This window comes from Callithrix jacchus, chromosome 7 (genome assembly GCF_049354715.1).
Source record: "Callithrix jacchus isolate 240 chromosome 7, calJac240_pri, whole genome shotgun sequence".
Classification (NCBI taxonomy): domain Eukaryota; kingdom Metazoa; phylum Chordata; class Mammalia; order Primates; family Cebidae; genus Callithrix; species Callithrix jacchus.
In genome coordinates, this window is record NC_133508.1 from 7731198 (window position 1) to 7754966 (window position 23769).

Sequence of the window (23769 nt, forward strand, 5' to 3'; positions counted from 1 at the left end):
CGGCTGCTCCCAGGGGTCAGGAAGATGGATTCACAACTGCTGATGTGGGGACTGCTCACGTTCATCATGGTTCCCTGCTGCCAGGCAGGTAAGGGCCTGTGGGTGCCCCCGGAATTCCGGGAAGGCTGATGGGCGTCCCTCTCCCAGCCACAGAACCAGAGGGAGCCCCAAGCAGATGGTTCCTAGAAGGGAGTTGAATCTTGGGTTCCACCTCTTGCCCTTGACCCACAGGGACTCCGGGTTATGCCTCAGTGTTCCTCAGTCTGTCAAGAGATCCTGAAATAGCATTAGGTTCTCCTGTCACTCACGGTCGTTGACAATTAATTCTGGGACAAATAGTGTGACATGATATTTGGATGTTACCAGGGCCCTGATGAGCAGGTTCCTCAAGAAGTTATCTTTTATTCTTCAGTGAATTTCCTTTTATTCTCTGCACTCCACGCGTCAGCTAAGGGGCTCTCAGGAAGCTCTTTAAGTTCAGGTTAAGTTGCTGGAGATGTCAGTGCTCATATATCAAATACTGGGATAATTTAAGATCTCAGAAAAGTTTAGCTTCAAGGATGGATGCCTTGCTTTACTGCCTCAGGAAATAATACCTAGGAATTTCCTTACAAGGGAAACTTTGCAGAATTTTTTTCAAATATGCATACTCACCTTTAGAATATGACTGCTTCTCATATTCCTATGTATACACATGATATGTATTTGCATATTTGTTTATATATGCAAATCTTAAATTTCATTCCTTCTTTCAAATGGGTTTTCTCAAAGTTTTTTTTGTTTTTTTTTTTTTTTTGAGACATGGTCTTTGTCACCCAGACTGGAGTGCAGGGGCGTGATATTGGCTCAGTGCAACCTCTGCCTCCTGAGCAGCTGGGACTACAGGCACACGCCACCACGCCTGGCTAATTGATTTTTTCATAGAGATGGGGTTTTGCCATGTTGCCCAAACTGGTCTTGAACTCCTGGGCTCAAGTGATCCATTCGCCTTGGCCTCCCAGAGTTCATGAACCACTGCGCCTGGCCGAGATTTTTTTTTAAAGAAATAAAAAACCACCAACTTCTACCTCAAACCACTCTTCCTAATTGAGTGTGAATTTTCTAATAATGTCTTCCCTTTGTTTACTCAGGAAGACAGATATGAAAGTTTATACATTTTTTTGAAGGTTCATAATGGCAAGAAGTAGAATGCTGACCGGCTGCAGAAATAACCTACTAAGAAATGAAAGATGATGACGCCTCTGAGGAGTCTGCTGGCTTGTTCAGGGGAAGTGGCCAAGTCGTGCTGGGCTGTGTGCTGGCCCAGATGTAGCAATGTCTTTAAAGAGGGCATTTTATTTATTTATTATATATGCTTTATTTCAATAGGCTTTCGGAGGACAGGTGGTGTTTGGCTACATGAATGAGTTATTTAGTGGGAATTTGTGAGATTTTGGTGCACTCATCACCCGAGCATGTGCGCTGTACTCAGTGTGTGGTCTCTCATCCCTCACCCACCTCCCACTCTTTCCCCTGAGTCCTCAGAGTCCATCGTGTCATTCTTATCAAGAGGGCATACTTTCAGGAAGGTTTTTAGTGTGATTTCTACCTCCACAGCGTCTTCGCTAACTCAATCCAAGCTAGAACAGCAAAATCTTTACAATTAGTCACGTTCTGCCTGGGAAACACATTTGAAGTAAACTTGTGTTATTTCCAGCCACTGGTGACTAATCCAGGGGTCTGAATGGTCTTGGTGGGGGCAGGGAAGGTAGAGTTCCATCAGGACTCTTTCACTCTAATCTCAACACCTGTCCATACCCCATGTGCCCCTCAACACTGTAGGAAATACAAAAATGAGGGAGACATAGTCCCTACCCGTAAGCAATTCATCACCTGGCGAGGAGGAGAAAAGCTTGGACATAATAATAGTAATATCAGCTAGAGGGTGGTAAGATCTACGGAGTGGGGGCTACCAGAGAAGGCTTCCTGAGGGTGACGTGTAATGGGGGATCCAAGGGACCATGCATTTCCATCAGTGAGATTCCAGGGAGAGAGACCCTTATGAGCCAAGACACAGCAGTGCTTTAGGGAGCTGCAGGTGCTCCACGGTGCTCCTGCGCTGGACAGGGCAGATGGGGGTGTGGGGAATTCAAACTGGAAAGTTTGGATTGGGCATTTTTAGTCTCTGTATTACTGAGCCCCTGGGATGTGGTCAGAAAGAGAATTCTCCTAGTTATAACTTCTTAACTTCACTTAGTAGGTAATAAAGAACCACAAGAAAATTTAAAGTTATAATTTATAAAGTACGTCCTACGTGCCAGGTATGTGTCTTATTGTAATCTTTATAGTCACTTTGCAATATGGATGTCATGATCCCCTAGATGAAGAAAAACCCAAAACTCAGACTCGCACAGGCAGTGACAGTGCCAGGGTTTGAACCTGGTCTCCCTGGATTGTTGTTTCCGCTCACTGCAAACAGGGATCAGAGCTTTATGGAGATGATACTGGCATAGAGTGGAGAGAGATCAGGTGCACAGTGACAGGTCATGAGGCTCTCAAAATAGTCCAATCATGAGGCAAACGAGGACCCAGTGGCCAAAGACAATGACATGGATAGTTTCTGTTATCAACAGGAATTCTCAGGCATCCCTCCAGGGTAGGAAACCATCTCATCACAGACCTTCTTTCTCCAAGAAGAACTCAGTGTGGAAGCAAATCAGTCTTTTTATTCCTCAGGGTGAGAGTCCTCTAATGAAATCACACTGTCAACAGATGCAATTTCTAGCTGATTCATAAGGGCAGATTTTCATTCTGAAAATTTCCAAAGCCACCATTTAACGTGGCGAGGGTTTATGAGGACATGTTAGTCAACTTGAGTGTTTTTAGTCTCTATATTACTGGGTCCTGGGATGTGGTCAGAAAGAGAATTCTCCTGCTGTTACCAATATGGCACGTTATTGAAGGCACATTTCTCAGAACTGTGGAAATTCTGAGAGCTTATGTGTCCCTTGATCATCTTTCTTTCATTCTAGGAATTCTGTGATCAAATCTTTATCCTCTAGACTCGAAAACATATGTATATATATAAAACAGTGTGGAAACACATTGAGATGATGTGTTTGTGTAACTATCCCTTCTTGTAAAGACAACTGCCCACAATGGAATTTCCCATCTTCACCTTTGTCAGCCAAACACAAAATGTTCAGCCCTTCACATTTAATCTTTCGACTTCTTGAGGTCCCAAAGTATTATTGCAACTATTACCTCATTCATCTTCATGACATGCCTTGAAGCTGTAGGGTTTCCTGAACACTGGGGCACTTCATAAAACAGACAGTTGCTACTTTCCTTAAATAGGCACTTTGGTAAATCACCTGTGCGTAGCCTTCATTTTAGATGTGAGACTTGAAAAAGAAAAAAATTGACTTCACAATTCTACACCAAAAGAATGAGCTTCACAAATGCGTCGGTTAGAGCTGCTAATATAGAGAGGTTGGTGGACTCTGTGACTCGGTTACTCCATCCCACTGCCCTCAGAGAAATATTCCTAGACTGATTTTTGCCTAAAGCCTTGGGTATTCTTTATACCTCTTTGTAATTGGGTTTTTGTTTTGTTTTATTTTGTTTTGTTTTTGTTTTTGAAACAGGGTCTCACTCTGTCACCCAGGCTGGAGTGCAGTGGCGAGATCTTGGCTCACTGCAACCTTTGCGTCCGGGGTTCAAGTGATTCTCCTGCCTCAGCCTCTGTGAGCAGCTGGGATTACAGGTGTGCGCTACCACGCCTGGTTAATTTTTTGTGTGTGTGTGAGACGGAGTTTCGCTCTTGTTACCCAGGCTGGAGTGCAATGGCGCGATCTCAGCTCACCGCAACCTCTGCCTCCTGGGTTCAGGCAATTCTCCCGCCTCAGCCTCCTGAGCAGCTGGGATTACAGGCACACGCCACCATGCCCAGCTATTTTTTTTTTTTTTTTTTTTTTTTTTTGCATTTTTAGTAGAGACGGAGTTTCACCATGTTGACCAGGATGGTCTCGATCTCTTGACCTCGTGATCCACCCGCCTCAGCCTCCCAAAGTGCTAGGATTATAGGCTTGAGCCACCGTGCCCGGCCTTAATTTTTGTATTTCTAGTAGAGATGGGGTTTCACCATGTTGGTCAGGCTGGTCTTGATCTCCTGACCTCAGGTGATCGCCCCCACCTCGGCCTCTCAAAGTGCTGGGATTACAGGCGTGAGCCACCCTGCCCAACCCTCTTTGTGATTATTTGTTGGGGTCATTCCTCTGCTAGCTATGGACATCATCAAGGCAGGCAGTCCCTCAACATGGCAGCTGTTCACGCTCCTTCCCCGCTCCTCTACTTGCCCCAGAATGAGCAGAAACTTTGCAGATAAAGCGAGAATTCCCTCAGGAAATGAGGCATGTTGCCCGAGGTCACAGGGAATAGAATCAGCAGGAAAGCAAACCTCGTAGGAAGCATGGGCCAACCACCAAGAAGACATGGTGAGGGTGTGAGTGTTTGACAGATTTCCTTCTGTAAAATGAGGAGGTCCACCCTGGGATGTTGAAACTCCCTTCCAGCTCCACCACTCTATGTCAAGGATTCTGGAAAGGAAATAAAATATGCTCTGCTTAAAAGGCATTTTCAAGCTGGGGAGATTTTGGATGAAAAAGTTTCCCAAATGAAGACATACTGGCAGAGTCAGCATTGAGTGAGTTTTGTGTGTCAATGCACCCAAGCCTGATGTCTCACCGTGGGTTATTTCCAGCTCTGAAGCGGTACTGTCCTGCACCCAAGTGTGACCCGCTGCTTCTGTAATCGCTGCAGTTGCAGGTGTCAAGGCAAAAACTCCACTAACTCAATTCTCAACATCTATCCAGTACCTCTTATGCTCCTTTTCAATACCATAGGACATGTAAAAATGAGCAAGACATACTCCTGATCCTTGAGAGAGTCATAAGCTGGTGAGGCGGAGAAACGCATTGAAATAGTAATAGTAACACAAGTCATATATGGTAACATCTACTGAGCGTGGGGCTATCAGAGAAGGCTTCATGAGGATGACATGGGAAGGGAGCCCCAAGGGACCAATTAATTTCAATCAATTTCAGGGAGAGAGGCTCCTGTGAGCCAAGACACAGTAGTGCCTAGGGAGCAGCAGGTGGCCCACCATGCTCCCGCCCTGGACAAGGAGGACAGGTCTTCTGCTGTTTGTTTGCTTGTGTAGGAATTTTTCCCCTTAAACAACATCCTTGGGGATGAACAGGAGAACTTTTACATGAGTGGGAATCCGTCTCTTTTCTCTATCCCAGGTCTTTTCCTGAGAGAAGAGAAAAGAGAATCTTTGTTTTGTTTTTTGGACAGAGTCTTACTCTGTCACCCAAGCTGGAGTTTGATGGTGCTAACTCAGCTCACTGCAACCTTTACCTCCTGGACTCAAGTGATTCTCCTGCCTCTGCCTCCTGAGTAGCTGGGATTACAAGTGAGCACCACCACACCTGGCTCGTTTTTGTAATTTTAGTAGAGATGGGTTTTGCTATGTTGCCGAGGCTGGTCTTACACTCTGAACCTCAAGCCATCCACCGGCCTGGGCCTCCCAAAGTGCTGGGATTACAGGTGTGAGCCACTGTGCCCAGCTGAAAAGAGAATCTTAATTCAGTTGATTACTTCTAAAAGCTTTAAGACCTTCTTCACTGAAAGAGTTCACATAGAAGCTGAACTAGAATCCAGTCCTCTTAAATATCACCTCAATATTCCCTGCACATCCTTACCTGGATTCTCAGTGATATTCCTTCCTCCAGCCATTCATGCATGAGGATTACAGAGAGGAAGATTCCAGCTCTTGTCCTCTTGTGCTCACGGTTTAACACGGGAAACAAAACATCGGCTGAGTGGCTCCCTTCCCTAAGTAAGTCAACAGCGTTTGCCGATATCCCCCACAGAATCCTCCGCCGTATTCTGAAGTAACTCACTCATTTAGGGGAAAACAATAATATAATCGTCTCTAGAAGTATTTTCCACTCTAAGATTATTCAGTTTTTTGACTGATCTCAAAGCGACTCTGGGGTTTGCTTCTGTCAAAAAGAAAACACAGTTCCCACTGGGAACGAGTAATGATTCAACACGCCGGCTGTACATTAGAGTGTGCATCCCGGATGCTTTAAAAACTGAGATCCAAGACTAATGAAGACAAATTAAGCAGACGCTCTGGGGACCAGAACCGAACGTCACAATACCTTCTCTTCCAGGTCCTCGCACGCTTCCATATTGCACTTAGGACTGAAACTCACCAAGTTCGAAAGGTGGAATAATGATTTTCCCGGTTGGTTTGATTCAATTACCTCATTTCTATTCACTGGGAACAGGTGTGCTCAACAGTACTTCTCAACCTCTAGTGCATTTAGAGATCATTCAGGGATCTTGTCATGAAGCAAATTCTGACTCGGGAGGTCTGGGGTTAGCACCTAAGACTCTGGTGAAAACAGATTCCACGTGAGGCCTATGTTGTTGGTGCACAAACCCCATTTTAAGTAACGAGGCTATCATGTCAGAGAAGAAATATGCATTGCTTCTAACCACACAGAACTCGTGATTGAAATGAGAAAATAGGCTGAGCGCGATAGTTCACGCCTGTAATCCCTGCACTTCGGGAGGCCAAGGCAGGAGGATCACATGAGCCCAGGAGTTCAAAACCAGCCTGGGCAACATAGTGAGACCCTGTCTCTTAAAAAAAATCAGAAAAAGGGAAAAACAATCTGGGAAAGATCCAATACTGCAAAGAATGCCATGAATGATCAGAACAGGGAGAGCAACATGCTACCTGGAGAACTAGAAAAAAAAGTTCTCAGAGAATGTGGCCTGGGACCTCCTGGCTCTGAACGGTCAGCTCCTATCAGGAGAAGGGCTGGAGGATGGTGTTTTCTAGTGATTTTTCTGGAGTCCTATATTTGGACCATGTTCCACGAGTAGTGACCTGACCAGTTAGAGAGATGAGGTGCTTGACGAGGACCACTACATAATGAGCCATGTTTCAACACACATGCAGTTTTGGGTGTGTGCCAAGAAAAATGAGTCTCAGGTGACTAAAGATTCTCAGACAAAAACGAATACTTTTGCTCAGAGAGATGGCATGCAACTGCTTCTCACCTTGCTTCAACCTGCAGTCTCTGCAGGTGTCACTGGCCCCCAGCAGATGTCCTTGGTGCAATGGGTCAGTGATCACTAGGATGGCCAGCACCACATGACCCTGGATGGCAGCCAAAGAAGTCTTGGGTCTTGTTTCCCTAACTCCACATTTTTCCCTGACCCAGCCCCAGCCACGTGCACACCACAAGGCTGGAGTCCCAGTGCTTCAGTCCAGACAGCCCACTCCCCGACTCCCATCCCCAGCCAGTTCCCAGGGGGCTTTTGACCAACAGCTCTGCCTGCAGCCCTTGAGCCAGATCCAGGCATCCTGCACACAGGAGGGCTTCAGGTGGCAGGAAACTTCAAGGCAACAAAGTGTGTGGGTGGCATGGGTGGGGTTGACTGGAAGGTCAGTATGCTAGGAGGAAAAGGAACGGGCAAGATACGGATCAGAAGTATTCACATCCTGTGCCAGCGGAGGGGCCTGCCCATGGTGGAAGGTGTGGCCAGACGAGCTCCTGGCCCACGTCCCTGCCTGTCCCAGGCTTTTTCCTCCCATGCTGCACGTAGTGCAGGAATGAGCTGGTGCAATTGGACTCACAGCAATTGAGTCATTTTTTCCCAAAAGAAGAAAGAGCAGTGTTTTAAACTGCTAAGAAGGAAGGAAGGAAGGATAAGAAGGAAGCTGCAGCTGGGTGCAGTGGCTCATGCCTATAATCCCAACACTGTGGGGGGCCGAGAGGGGAGGATCCCTTGAGCCCAGGAGTTTGAGACCAGCCTGGGCAACATAGTGAGACCCCACCTCTATTTTGTAAAATGATAATTAATTTTAAATAAGGAAGTTGTATGGAAGCCATCGGTCCCTTTATCCTAGAGTGTGGAAGATAGGACTGCCACCAACAGCCCCTGATTTCCTTTGGTAGGAAAGGGAGGTGAGCAAAGCTGTGGACCAGGGAACGGATGGCTGGTTAAAGCCGGCCATGCAGCAACTCTGATACTGTTACCTATTTTTCCTCTCAGGCTTATTTGCTTTAAACTTTGTTCCAGAAAACCTTTGAATACTAACTAGAACCGCGACAGTGGATGCCCATTGCCTAATGCGACCTTTCGGGTGTTATGTTAAGACATAGTATTACTTCGGTTAATTCTCAAAATAAAGTAGGTCATATGATTTTCCCCGTTATATGCCTGGCAAACTGAGGCTTACAGAGGTTAAATAGGTCGCCCGATACAGCCCTATGAGGAAGGGGCCAGGATCAGAAGCAGGCGGTCTCATTCCAGAACCTGTCTTCTTTCCTCCTGCTAAAGGTCAAAAGACGAAGGTGCCATGTGAGCAGGAGAGTTATTTTTGGTTTTGACAAAGGTGAAGTAATAGGCTCTGAGTAATGCCACTGCTCCTCCAGCCCCAGGTGCATTGAGTGAGGCAGCACCCACAGAGCTGCGCGGCGCTCCTCACGCTGCTGGAGCAGCCAGCCTCCTGCAGGATGGTTTGCGGCCCATCTGGTCCTTGGGGTCTGGGTTCTCCAGGTCCTGCTGTTCTCTGCAGTCCTCCTTCTACCCCCAGAGCAGCATGGATCAGCTTTAGAGAAAGCGGCACTGTCGCACCTGCCCCAGCAGCCACAAAACAGAGGAAATTCTGAGCACCTCCAGGTGTGAGTCACCACACCACCTTCAGGAATTGCCACCTCTGCCCACAGAATCACCCACTCTTTTCTGTTTGGGACCAAAATAGATACCTCCTTCAGAAGCCGCTGCTTTCTGTACTCTCAGCAATAAAAAAACAAAGGCAAGGATAGGTGTGTGCCTCTGAGGCATGACAAGGGGGCACGTTCTCTCCCGAGAAGGTTTACCGAGAGAAGAAGTTGCTACAGCAGTAGGGGTAGCAGATGGTTGGGGGTACAGGAGGAAGGGGGGAAATCAGCGTGATCGGAAACGACTTCTTGAGTGGCAGGAACTTCCCGGTCTTGGGTTTGTTCGTTCCTTTGTGCATTCATTCATTCAGCAAGTGTTTGTTGAGCAACTGCCGTGTGTTGAGGACAGGGTTTGAGACAGAGATGAATGAGAGCCCGTCCTTGACCTCTGCACAGACGGTTATCACACAGGCTAAGTGCTGAGATAGAAGTTTAAAGGCGTCGACGGAACGCACAGATCGATGTTCATCCCCCACAAAACCAGCACAGCACACATCAGGACCGCCTCATTCACATCACGTTAGGCGCAGAGAGGACAGCAGAGAGCATTGTTTTGTCATCAACTACTAAAATTATGAAAGCCAAACACCACTCATTTTGAACTTAATGTAGACAGAGAACGTACAGTTTCCCTTTGCTCAAGAAATTCCTTTACAGGGACAATGGGACTATTTCAAGTGGAAGTGTTGCAATTCCTTTATAACAAGCTGTTCACTAGTGCCCACATTCCCCAAGGGTTCCAGAAGCACCTTTAATAATAGACAGCTCTGACCAACTGCCCCATGCACGTGCGTGTGAACCATTCTCCAATCCTGAAAGTCTGTGACCTCTCCAAGGAAGGGAGGAAGGAATCATATTCATCCAGTTTACATTATCATGCACTTTGTAGCAAAGCAGCAATGTTTCTTTAAGAATACATATACAGAGACACACACAGAGAGAGAAACATATACATATATGTAGCTGGGTGTGGTGGCTCATGCCTGTAATCCCAGCACTTTGGGAGGCTGAGGTGGGCAGATCACCTGAGGTCAGGAGTCTGAGACCAGCCTAGCCAATATGGTGAAACCCCATTTCTACTACAAATACAAACATTAGCCCGACATGGTGCAGAAGCCTGTAATCCCAGCTCTTGGTGGGGCTGAGGCAGGAGAATGCTTGAACCTGAAAGCAGAGGTTGCAGTGAGCCGAGATCGTGCCACTGCACTCTAGCCTGGGTGACAGAGCAAAACTCTGTCTAAAAAAAAAAAAAGAAAAAGAAAAAGATATGTGTGTGTGTGCGCGCGTGTGCGTGTGCGCGCGTGTGTGTGTGTTTTCCTCATGAAATGAGCCCTTTGAAGCAAATTGGCCCATCTTTTCAGAGAAAGATCAGTTTATTACGTTACCAAGTAAAGGGCAAAGGAATCATTCTAAAAGTTTCGTTTGAAGTCCCCAGAGTTTAAGTTGACGTCAGCCTCTTCCTGCCCCGGCGCCCCGAGAGTTTCCCGGGAGTTTTGGGGATGACACCCGGCTGCGTGCGTGACATGTCGCTGGCTGGGGACTGGCCTGGTGGCTTCCCCCAGCAGAGCCTGCAACCCAGCTGAGCACCGGTGTGGTCTCTGCTTCCGGTCCTTGTGGCGGCACATCTGTTTTGAGCCTGATTTAGAACAAAAAGAACTTTTGTAAAGGAGAAAACTCCTTATTTTAAGTGGAAAGCAAAAAAAAAAAACAGTTACCTTTAAAAAAAAAAAAAAGGTGGGGGGTGGGGAGAGGGGTCGAGAATAAAAGAGCTGTTTCTCCAGACTTGGTGGTGCTCTCAGCACTCACCGCAGGGTGAGCCTTTTGGCTCTAGGAGCTGGTCCCTAGTTTACTGCACTTTGGGCTTTCACTGCCTTTCACCCACCGGACCGTCAGTTTCACTTTCCCTCTCCCGGCGTCTCTCTCCTCCGCCAGCTTTGGATCCAGTGCAGAGGACCTGCAGCCAGGGCCCCCATCCTCCTCTTCCTCTCCTGCAGAGGGATCCCAGCTGCGGAGCCCTCCCAGGCCAGGAGGCCGAGCTGCGTGCTCTGCCTCTGTGATCTCCCCTTCCTCACAGCCCCCCAGGAGATGGGGAGTGTTAGCACCCTTCCCCCCGCCCCACACACACACTTTTATTGAGACAGAGTCTCGCTCTGTCGCCCAGGCTGGAGTGCAGTGACGAAATTTCATCCCTGCCTCCTGGGTTCAAGCGATTTCTCATGCCTCAGCCTCCCAAGTAGCTGGGATTACAGGCACCTGCCACCATGCCAGACTGATTTTTCTATTTTTAGTAGAGATGGGGTTTCACCATGTTGGCCAGGCTGGTCTCAAACTTCTGACCTCAAGTGACACCGGCCTCAGCCTCCCAAAGTGCTGGGATTACAGGCGTGAGCCACCACGCCCGGCTACCATTCCTATTTTACAGATGAGGAAACTGAGACCATGAGACAGTAAATCTCTCTCCCAAGAAAGCAAGGAGTCAGTGGATCTGAGCAGAATCCATACGCTCAGGCCGGACACAGGAAGCAAGCTGTCAACAGGCACCGTTCATCTCCTGAGCTTCCTAGGCAGGCTCTAAGGCTCTGGTTTTCAGCCACCCTGTGATTCATCCCCAAGTTAATCTCCCCTGAAAGCTGCCTCAGGAGCACTTTGCCACCTCCTCTGCCTGGCACACAATATGCTCTCCAGCCAAGACTGTTCCCTCAGCACATAGCATACCTTGGCCAGCAGGTCTCCTCCTGTCCTTCAAAAGGAACATCCTCATTTGTGATTTCAAAGCTGGAGTCCCGGGAACACCCCCCTCCATAATCCTCCCTGTCTCGTCTACCTACAGGAATTTTTCCCAGCCAGAAAAGCATCTTGAGAGAATGGAAAAGTCTTACGAATTTGGAAAGTTGGTAGGCTTGAATTCAAACTCTAGCTTGGACTTGTGAATTTCTACTTTCCTTTATGAAAGCCTTGGCATGCCATTCTCTGCTGGCTAGGAAGGTGGTGGGAGTGAGACAGATACAGTATGGTGAGTGTGCATAAATAAAAGGGAACAAAGTCTGGGACTGCAGAGAAATGCCGCAAAGCCCAGACAGGGGAAGGTCCCAGAGGCTTCCTAGAGAAAGATGGCAGCCAGTGGGAGACCTTCATGGCAAGCAGGAGTTAAGAAGGTAGAAACGCATTAGGAAGTGTGCGTGAGCATAATGGCTCCTTGTAATGTGTCATCTCACCTCGGCTAAGGGATGCCCAGAGAGCTGGCAAAACATCCTCTCTGGGTATGTCTGTGAGGGTGTTTCCAGGAGACACTGGCATTTGAATCAAACAGACTGGGTACATTTTGTGTTGGTAGACAGAGTAAAGAAAATCGCCCTCACCAGTGTGGTGAAGATCATCCAACCACAGAGGGCCAGAACAGAACAAGAAGGCAGAGGACGGTGGCATGCTCTGTCCAACAAGAAGGCAGAGGACGGTGGCATGCTCTGTCCAACAAGAAGGCAGAGGACGGTGGCATGCTCTGTGCAGGCTGGGGCACCGTCTTCTCCTGCTCGTGGACAGTGGCACTCCTGGTTCTCCAGCTTTTGGACTCTGGGACTTACAGCAGTGGGCACTGTGGTCCTCAGGTCTTCAGTCTTAGACTGAGCCACACCACCAGCTTTCCTAATCATCCAGCTCCAGCTGGCATCTTGTGGGACTTCTCAGCCTCTATAATGGAGTGAGCCAATTCCCATTATAAATGTTCTCACATACATCCTATTGGTTTTGTTTCTCTGGGGAACCCCAACTAATACAATGAGCAAGACCCAAGGCAAAACACGAGATGAGCTCCAAGAGCCATGCAAGGCAGGAGCGCTCGGGCTCGTGGCAGAAGTGGGGGTTCCGAGGCTGGGCATGAGCTGTGTCTTGGAGCCTTGTCACGTCGCTGGGTTTAAACTGTCCTGGAAGGAACAGAACATCCTAGAGGGGTCTCATACTTGTACTTTGGAGAGACAGCACTGGGCTCATGTAAAGAATGAAGGGACGCATAAAGGCAAACCCGTGGGCCACTGAGTAACCTCCATGGGTGTCCATGAGGGCAGGTTCCTAGCCTTGGTGGACTTCAGCTTCTGTTCATATAACATGGGAATGACACAGACCCTGCTGGGCATTGTAAGGCTACATAAGCTAGCCTGCCTAAAGTGACCAGCGCAGAGTAGGTGCTCATTAAACGTGACTTGCTGGACTTCTAGTCTGCATGGCCAAAGACCCTTCCCTCGGACTTTCTGTGTGGATGCCTGACAGGCTGCTCAGTCTACACTTCCAAAACTGTCCTTCCTTCCCGGACCTGCGCTTTCTGCTCTCTTTGCTATTTCAATAAATAGTATCCCATCCTCCCCATTGCCCAGGAAATCTGAGCAAAATCCTCATTTCTTCCTTTCTGTCCTCCATGATCTAATCCAGCCTAAATATTTGGCAGCTCCAACTTCTAAAATCTCTGAACGCCAGCAACCCTTCTTGCTTACTCACCGCCTGCCCCCAGGACTCCCATGACAGCCGTCCTGTGACGCAGGACAGACACATGACAAGGGCAGTTGAGGGTCAGAGCCTCAGGAGCAGGATACAGCCAGCACATGAGGAAGGAAAGGCGGGAGGACAGGCAGACACTCATGGCTAAGAGTACGTGCTCGTCAGGCTGCCTGGGTCTCTGTGCCTTAGTTCCTGCCTCTGTAGAATAGAGATGAGAAGAAGACATCATCTCATAATTAATTACTGCATAAATAATCATTTTAACCAAATTATTACACTCTAGTACTGTATGATGTCTTTTATTTATGAAATATTTATATTATATAATATACTAATTCTATTAATGAGTGTACTATAGTACTTTATATAACATCTTAATTGCTTATTATATAGTTATATAGTTATTATTTATCATATAAGATAATTTCACAAGATATGGTATAGTATTTTATATATTTCATTTATGATGTATTTATATTTGTATACTTTATTATATTTGAATTGTGATGTCTAATAAAATAAAATGTTAGTTATCCTTCATATTCATAATAAGCCCCTTCATCCGTGGCTGGGAAGCTGAGAGCATTTGCGCGTGTGAGCTCTCCTGCGTGCCCGGCATGCCGTGTGTCACGCCTCACTGCCGTGGCTGCTGTTCTCGGTGGCCTGGAGGCACAGCGTGCAGGATGCAGGGTGCATGCTTTGGAGCGGGCTGACTCCTGAGCTCTCCTCTGGTGCTGTGGCTTCTGAGGCCCCCCAGGTGACAAATGGCCTCTGCCATCCTAGTGTTTCCTCTATGTTCATCCTACGTTCTGGGTGTGGCACAGGCCACACTTCTGACCCCAACAGCATCAGGTGCTGAGCACATGGTATGAGGTTGGGATGGAATGCTGTTGGCACGGGGGTTGTTCCGTGGGCTGGCTGTGTCCATGTGGTCTGATTACCCCTTCTGCAGATCAGCAAGGGTCCAGCATGTCCTCAGGGCTAGGGCATGCGCAGGACGTGCAGGGATTTGAGAGTCCTTGCACAATGCATACACGTTCTCCATGCAAGCATGCAGAGAGATGGAGAGGGTCTTTGCCCCTTTCAGTGTTAACATTCTATGGCTTAGTAACAACTTGTCCTACACCCGAGTAAAAAGCAGCATCTTCTCAGCACTGTGCTGAGGAAGGCTTTGAACCTTCCAATAGGACATAGGCTCCCCGCCTGCATCTTAAGTTCCCATGTCCTCAGGAAATGTGGCCACCTTGGAATTCAGCTCTCCAAGAAGCCCAGTATGGATGCGCATTGCAGGAGTATCTGAGCTCAGCAAAAGCCCTGAGGTTGCATTTGTGTGTCTGAGGGCAGTCCCGGGAGCACAGGCATGGGCTTTTGGTACCACGTAACCTATAACCTTAACCTTCTCTCTGCTCTGTGCCATCCACCCCAGCAGTCCCGCAGTGCCTGAAATATCATTGTCTTCCCCAGTGTCTGGGGTAGCACCTGTGGATTTGATACTTCCATGATGCTGTTTGTCGCTACTGAACCCTTCTTAAGCAAAATCACAGTAGACGAGCATATCGTGCAGTATCTGAAGGCCCAGCACCCCAGAACCTCAATCAGTGCTCCCTGCTTCCCGTGGTTTTCACCCTGTGTTTCCACATTTGGATTGTCATTCTCCATGGAAGGGAGACACCTATCAACAACACACAGTTTACGCAACTCGTGTCTTGTATAAAACTGAGTGAATTCTTGGGAGCAGGAAGGAAAAGGGGTACGAGAAGCCACCCTGGGAAATGGGTGAGGAGCAGGGCAGAGTGAGCCTGGCTGCTGGGAACCCTTACTGGAGCTCTGGGTTTTGGACACGTGGGCTTGGCCTGCCTGACGCAATTAGGTTTTGTGTCAACAGGACCAGCCCTCACCTGAATCCATCTGGGCCTCAGTTCCCAGGAGAAACACTTAGCATCGTGACTTCAGAGGCTGCCATCATTTTTGATGACTTTTTCTTTTCCTTCTTTTCTGTTTCCCTCTTAAGTTTCTACCTGTAAGTCAGTTATACTTACTTATTCTTTCTTTCTTTACAATCTCAGGGGAAATTCCGTTGAGTTGAAAATTTCCTCAGCTCCTTGCTCCAATTTCTCAGAAAAGTCTCTTACCTTGCAGAAAAGACTGTGGGTAGGAGTCACCGATTTAGCATATTTCTACTAAAAATATGACTCCATCCCAAGAAATTGGTCTTAAAGATTTGAGGAAAAACTGCTTTTAGATTTCAGAGAAAGAAAAAGAGTGTGTTTCTACTTCCCCCTCTTAAATCTGATAACTCTTTAATTTTAATCAGGTTGACATTCTGTGGTGAGCTTGTGGTTAACTCTTTCATGCCCGGAAGCTTGTTGTCGACCAAGAAGACTCCCAGGATTAGAAAATAACCAGCACCCAACATTTCATTTGCGGAAGCATTTGAGGTCCCAAAGTGTGATGGTTTAGCAGCAGCTGCTTGTAGGGATATTTTTAGTTCCCTGCTTCTTTTATCCCTTCTAAGTAAGGAGAAAAGAACTAGATCCCTCCACCCCACACCCCATCTTTTTCTGTTTCATTTGGTTTGGTTAATAAGTTGAGTGAGACACAGTTGTTCTCCAAAATGGTCTTTCTCTGTGAGCTACTTATTTTTGGGTTGTGGAAACTCTGACTACTTGACCCAGCCAATCAGGCCTCAGAAACTGTGGGTCAGATAACAAATAATTCATAATGCTTCTGTGCTAATTACTACAGAGATGTGCCCAAGCGCAACACGATCTCCTCCTTGAAGCACATGGCCTTCTTCTCCCTTCCCCCCGGGGTCAGGCAACTTTTCTTTGATGACAGCGACTCCCTTAAATCCCCCCAAGCCCTGAAACAGGCACTTAACTTCTCCCGCATTTCCTTCAACATTTGTGCTTGCTGAATGAAATCTTGCATCCTGACTTTGTAAAGATAATTCTATATATTATGATGCATTAAATTGCTCTGCATATAGATGGCCGTTTTATACATAATACTATTTTAATTCGGTAAATAAGTCAAAATTTGAAGAAGAAAAAAAAAGAAACAAGCAAGGTGAATGTTTGAATGAAAGAACCAAACAATGGGTAACAGCACCGGTGCCAATGCCAACACCCAGTACTCATTCAGAACCTACCATGGCCCTCTGGAGGCAGGCCTCAGACACCGGACCAAATTGAGGACTAGCAAGAACAGGACTGGGGCAGAAGCAGCTTTCCATAAGACACGCCCATGAGTGTGCCATGTCGGCTTACCATTGCCATAGCAATACTGAGGAGTTCCTGCCATATCAGTGACCAGAGGACCCAAAAGTTACTACCCCTCACCTAGAAATTTCTGCATAAACTTAAACTGCAGAAATTCCCTTAAACTGCAGGTAATTAAAAGTAGGTGTAAATATGACTGCAAAACTGCCTCTGGGGTAGCCTGCTCTGCAGAAGCAGTCACGGAGCTGTAACATAGCCAGAACTGTAACATGGACACTTCAATAAAGCTGTTTTCTTCTATTCTACCACTGCTTAGCCTCTGAATTTCTTTCCGGGAAAAGCTAAGAACCCTGGTGGGCTAAGCCCCACCTTGGGGCTCACCTGTCCTGTATCACGACCACCTACTACTCTAGGAAGAGACTCTAGGCTTAATTATTGTGTTGAATTCAGCTGCTAAGGACTGAGAGGTGATTCAGATGATTAACTTAATAAACAAAATTGGGAGATGGACTTTCCCACTGTGGCCTTGCCGCTTAGTTGGGGGAAAGGGGCTTGCTTTCTCTGATAAATTTCCACATCCACAGACAGAAGGAAAAGGCCCTGAACTCATCAATTCCTTTGGAAGAGGCTTTGGTAAAGAATCAGCATTTGGGAGGTTGGCAAGAAAAACCTATTTGTTCTATAAATATTTTAAGATTACTAAAATTTCAAACAATACAGAAAAACACAAAGATGAATAGAACCATCACGTGTCCACCATCAGGAGTCAGTAAATGTTTCCGGTTTATTTTGGTTGTTTCATGTCTTTCCGTTTATTTTAAATACATGCTGTCGTGTGTGCGATGGCTCATGCCTGTAATCCCAACACTTTGGGAGGCTGGGACGGGCAGATCACCTGAAGTCAGGAGTTCAAGATCAGCCTGACTAACATGGTGAAACCCCATCTGTACTAAAAATACAAAAATTAGCCTGGTGTGGTGTGGGCACCTGTAATTCCAGCTTCTCGCAGGGCTGAGACAGGAGAATTGCTTGAATCTAAGAGGTAAAGGTTGCAGTGAGCCGAGATCCAGCCTGGGTGACAGAGCAAGACTCAGTCTCAAAAAACAAAAAAAAGAACAAATATATGCTATAGATATGGTGAAACTCCCTCTGTGTCCAACCCAGTCCCATTCTTCCCCTCCAGTAATTGGTCTCTTGAACCTGGGCTGTATCTCCTGATGCAATATACACGCCTGGCTTGTTTTTTAATTTATACATAGATATATAATATACTGTTTCTTTTTGCAAGCAAATTTGCAAAAAGAAACAGCATATTATATATTTTAATAATAAATATTTGTTATTGCAACTCAAGTTGCAAAAAGAAACAGTATATATTTGTGTATAAAATTTTAATATACATAATATACATAAATATGTACAAATATACATTATGTATATATTAAGTATATTTATTATATATTTATGTATTTTATGTATATGTATGTATGTTTATTATTTGTATATATACAAAATATATATTATGTATATTTTATAATATATTTGTATATTATGTAATATTATGTATATATTGTGTACTATATATACATTATATATAAAAAATAATATACATAAATATAATACATAATATAGATAATATACATAAAAACACTATATTATATATTTATGTATTTTATATATAAATATATATTTTATATATAATATATACATATAATATAGATACATATTATACACACATTATATATGTATATAATATGTATATATCATTTATAATCAAATGTATACATTTATATTTTATATTATATATATACACAATATATACATATATAATATATATGTATATAATATATACGTATATAATATATACGTATATAATATATACGTATATAATATATACGTATATAATATATACATATATTTTTTATACATAAATATATAATATACTGTTTCTTTTTTTTTTTTTTTTTGAGACGGAGTTTCCCCCTTTTCACCTAGGCTGGAGTGCAATGGCGTGATCTCGGCTCACCGCAACCTCCGCCTCCTGGGTTCAGGCAATTCTCCTGCCTCAGCCTCCTGAGTAGCTGGGATTACAGGCATGTGCCACCATGCCCAGCTAATTTTTTGTATTTTTAGTAGAGACGGGGTTTCATCATGTTGACCAGAATGGTCTCGATCTCTTGACCTCGTGATCCACCTGCCTCGGCCTCCCAAAATGCTAGGATTATAGGCTTGAGCCACCGCGCCCAGCCAATATACTGTTTCTTTTTGCAACTTCACTCAACACTGTTTTTGAGATTCATTCTTGATGATTATTCCTTTTAACAACTGTACATTATTACATTGTATAATAACACAGATTTAATAATGCCAGAGTTTATTAATCTAATCTTCTGACAGTTAGATTGTGTCTGATTTTTCCCTATTACAAGCAATGCTCTAATAAACAGCCTTGAATGTGTGTACATGTGCAAGAATTTCTCTAGGAATATCCCTAGAAGTGAGGTCAGTGATTCTAGAACATGGACAGCTTCAATTTTACTGCTATATTTAAATTTTTCTCTTTGAAATCGCTATGCTGATCTACAATCCTCATCAGCAATTTATGAAATATCCTGAATGCCTCATATATTCCTCAGCATCACTTACCATTGGGAAATTTTAACATTTTTTTGCCAATCTGATAATATGAAATAAAATCTCATTACTATCTTTGGTTTCGATGGTAACTGGTGATACTAAGCACGCTTTCACATGTATTTTTGGTCTTCTCTGTGGCCTCCTTGTTCATATCCTCTGTCCTTATTTTTATTGGGTTGCTGGCTTTTTACTTACCGATTTGTAAGTCTTCTTTGTGTATTATGGATCATAGATTTTTGGATTTTCTAAGTAGGCATTATTATTTATAAATAATTTTGTTTTTTCTTATCCACTTCTTATTTGTCTGATTTCTTTTGCTTGTTCCATTGCATTGAATGGGGTGTTCAATACCTAGAGAATAAAAGCAGGAACTGTATGTTTCCACCATTAAATAGAAGCCTTCTAAGGTATCATGTACATGTCATTTTCTGTAAGATTTCAGCATCTACCATGATACCTTTTATTTCTACTATCTTAAAAGTTTTTTCTTTTAAAAGAATAATAGCTATTATTTTCATCATCATTTGATGCTCCTCTTCGTCTATTAAAATGGGATTTCTCCCTTTATATCATAAAAGTACTTAACTACATTGAGAGATTTTCTAATATTAAACCATTCACTATTGCTGGGATAAATTCTGACTGATCAGAATTTTTTTTTTTCTTTATACATTGCTAAAATCAGATGCCAATGTGTTAACATTTTCCAGTTTGACTGTAGAATTCATTTCTCTTTGTAATTCTTCATCTTATCAGCCATATGTATTGTTGGGTGTATACAGGTTCAAGATCATCATAACTTCTAGAATAATTTTTACTGGTGAAAATACTTTTTTGGTCTAATTTTTCTTATGTTATTGTAGCTACAGAGTTATCTTATATCTGGCCACCTTATCAACAATATGTATTGTTGAGTGTATACAGGTTCAAGGTTATTATAACTTCCACAGTGATTTTTATCTGTGAAAATACTTTCTTGGTCTATGTTATTGTAGCTATAGAGCTTTCTTTTGTTGCTAAATATCTGCATATAATATATTTTCCAGCTCTTTAGTTCAACCTTCACATGTCACTATAAAAATGTCTCTCCAAATAACAAAAATAGGCCTTGTAGGGGACTTTAGGGGAAAATTTCCCCCCAATCAGAATATCTCTGTCTTTTACAAGCAAGCTTAATCCATTTATATTTATTGTACTACAATTGAACTTATTTGTGCTATTTTATTTTGAAATTTTATTAACCCTTATTTTTATTTTACTGTTGTATTTATCCTTTCTTGGCTTCTATTAAACTGAGTTTCCTTTATTTTCTCTTTTCCTTCTACTGGTTTGTGTATTATATGTTTTAATTCTACTTTTAGAATTAACTCACCCTTTAAGTTCTCAAAGTACTCTTGATGTTAAAAGTCCACAGTTAATTAATATCTCTCCCAGTTCTAGGAGCTTCTGTTCAGAACTTAGCACATTTCTGGCAACTAAGGATTGGCAACTGTTCATGAATATTATTTTCCATTATATTTTTGGATTGGTTATTGCTGATATATAAAAAGTGTTGCATTTTATAAATGGATTTTCTATCTGGCCACCTTGTCCAACTCCTAATAGTTCTAATACTTTAGCCATCTTGGCTTCTCTAAGTACTTAATTAAATTCCTCACATAGAATGATTCCGACAACTGTGTGCCTCATCTGTGTCTCCAGTTTCATCGGATCACTAATAATAAGGGTTCTTTCAAAGTCAACTCTGGTGAGAAAAACCCAAAGATATCATTAAGTCTTTGAGTGTCTTTGGGGAAGAAAAGGTAGATTTAGGAAAAGAGAGACAAAAGGCAAAGTGAGCAGCTAAGACAATACCAAATATCACAAATTTAGGTGTGACTGAGTGATGGCTAAGAAAAAAAATTGTAATGATATATAAAAGTGTATTTGTATATAAGACAGTTTAAATGAATAATAGGTGATTTGGCCGTCAACAAGAACCAAAAATGACTGAAAGTATTCAGATTCAACCATGGTGATTTGGTTGACAGAGATCAGAGAACTGACCATGCTTCCATAGATTGAAATCTGTTTTAATCTATTAACGTGAATATAGCTGAGAGGAAACAACCAAATACAGAGTTCTCATAAATAGTTCTTAGAATATGAATTCAAAAGAAACTCTATTTCCTTGTTCCGACACAATCAACCTTTAAGTAATTAACATTTTAAATGCTGGTTTTCAGCTTAGAAAGTAACTATATATTTTATCATTTGGTTCTAAACCCAATATCAAAATGTGGAGCATTTTACAGATGTCAATTTCACTTGTGTTATTTCAACTGACCCGCGTATGTCCGTCTTTCATACCCTCACACAATTCATGCTTCAGCAAAACATTCTACTTGTAGTTTCTTGTAACTTCAATATGACGATGCTAATTTGCATTTTTACAAATTCTCTGCCAGGACAGCCTGACATGCCTAACCTGCCAGACGAATGCCAACCCACCTTTCAGGCCCTTTACAGTTAAGAGCAGTGTTCCTTCTGTTGCCCAGCTCATGGGCAGGGGCAGGATTCCCAGCAAGGGGCACTATGTCAAAAGGCCTAAAAGGATATATCAGCACAGTAAAAGGAAATGGCTTGGGGTGTCTGACTAGCTCCTTTGGTTCAATGACTGGTGAATGGCTTGAGGAATCTGTCATCTGCTGTTTGATTGGCAGCTCGATGCCCAAAGTAAAGCAATGAAATACAGTCACTACTTCTCAACAAGAACGTATTCCGGGGGGGACTGCCAAGATGGCATGGTAGGAGCAAATCAGGATTGCAGCTCTCAGTGAAGACGCAGAGGGTGAGTTCAATCCGCATTTCCAGACGGATCTTTGTTGCCCAAAGAACGGGGAAATTCCCAGGTGTAGGAGAGACACGGGCCACCAGCGCAGCTGTTAAGGCTCACGCGGCCGTTTCTGCCGGCGCCACAGCGCAGTGGCACTCTGCACAGAATGCACTGGTATGGATGCCCTGTTAAACCGGCAATCTGAGATTTGGGAGGGCAGATTAGCATATCCATCTGATTAAACAGAACTTGGACAGTGAGCCAGACCAGGAGAATACCGGGAAGAGACGTTTGAGCCGGTGCAGTGGGTCGCTGCACGGGAGATCCCAGTGCCTTATCAGCAGCTGACTGAAACACCTGGGAGAGAGTCAACCATTCAACGTAAAAAAAAAAAAAAAAAAAGAGGGCTCTGAGGCAGGGAGCCAGGTGATCAGGCTCGACGGGTCCCACCCCCACAGGGACAAACAAAATGGCGATTCGAAACACTCGGGGTTGAGAGTTTCACTGCGGGCACAGCTGAACCCAGGACAGTGCAGCTTGGGACGGTGCAGCTCGGTGGGAGAGGGGCGTCCACCATTACTGAGGCATACCACCCCTACTGAGGTACACTTCCATTGCTGACGCAGCCTGCCGTTACCGAGGCAACCTGCCACAACAGAGAGACTCCACCAACAGGGAGGAGCCCAAGGCAGCAGGGCGGAGCCTCGACAGGCAAATAGTGACTAGACTGCCTCCTAGCTGGGCAGGAAGGTGCAACGGATACTCACAAAGAAAGCTCTAACTCCCCGAGACAGAGCATCTGAGGAAAAAAAGGGGTTTTACAAGTTCTGCTGCAGCAGACTTAAACGTACTGGCCTAACTGCCCTGAATGATCAATGGAGCTCACAGCTCAGCACTTGAGTTCCTATAAAGTACAGACCGCCTCCTCAAGCATCTGCCTGACCCCTGTATTTCCAAAGAGTCACCTCAGAAAGGACTGATCAGACTGACATTTGGCGGGCATCATTCTGGGACAAAGATAGCAAAAGAAGAAACTGGTAGCCTCCCTCACGGTTCTGCAGCTGCTACAGGTGTACCCCAGACAAGCAGGGCCTGGAGTGGACCTCAGCAGTCTTACAGCAGAGAGGCTAGACTGGTAGAAGGAAAACTAAGTAACAGAAATACTTCATCATCAACAATCTGGGCGCCCACTCAGAGACCCAATTGAAAAGTCAGCAACTATACTCAGATGACAGGTGGCTAAATCCACAACAATGGGAAGAAACCAGCGCAAAAAGGAGGAAAACACCCGAAACCAAAACACCTCGCCTCCTACAAAGGACCAAAACTCCTCACCAGCAAGGGAACAAAGCTGGACGGAGAATGAGTGTGATGAAATGACAGAATTAGACTTCAGAAGGTGGGTAATGAGAAACTTCCGTGAGTTAAAAGAACATGTTCTAAATCAATGCAAAGAAACTAAGAACCTTGAAAAAAGATTTGAGGAAATGATAACAAGAATGGATAACTTAGAGAGGAATATGAATGAACTGAAGGAGCTGAAAAACACAACACGAGAACTTCGCGAAGCATGCACAAGTTTCAACAGCCGAATTGACCAAGCAGAAGAAAGAATATCAGAAGTCGAAGATCAACTCAATGAAATAAAACGAGAAACCAAGATTAGAGAAAAAAGCGCAATTAGGAATGAACAAAGTCTTCAAGAAATGTGGGACTATGTGAAGAGACCTAACCTACGTTTGATAGGTGTACCAGAATGTGACTAAGAGAATGAATCCAAGCTGGAAAATACTCTTCAGGATATTATCCAGGAAAATTT

General features: G+C 44.4%; 1 protein-coding gene and 1 long non-coding RNA gene across 2 annotated transcripts in view; one reads left to right on the forward strand and one right to left on the reverse strand.

The window, feature by feature from the left end:
• The window catches only part of IL2RA (interleukin 2 receptor subunit alpha), a 58899-nt gene continuing 35130 nt past the window's right edge, over positions 1-23769 (forward strand). The window contains 1 exon segment of the mRNA NM_001257218.1: positions 1-88. Coding sequence (NP_001244147.1) covers positions 25-88 — 64 coding nt within the window. The 5' untranslated portion in view covers positions 1-24.
• The window catches only part of LOC144576865 (uncharacterized), an 82150-nt gene continuing 67721 nt past the window's right edge, over positions 9341-23769 (reverse strand). The window contains exon 3 of the long non-coding RNA XR_013519486.1: positions 9341-10425. This is a non-coding gene — a long non-coding RNA (uncharacterized LOC144576865). The remainder of the gene's footprint in view (positions 10426-23769) is intronic.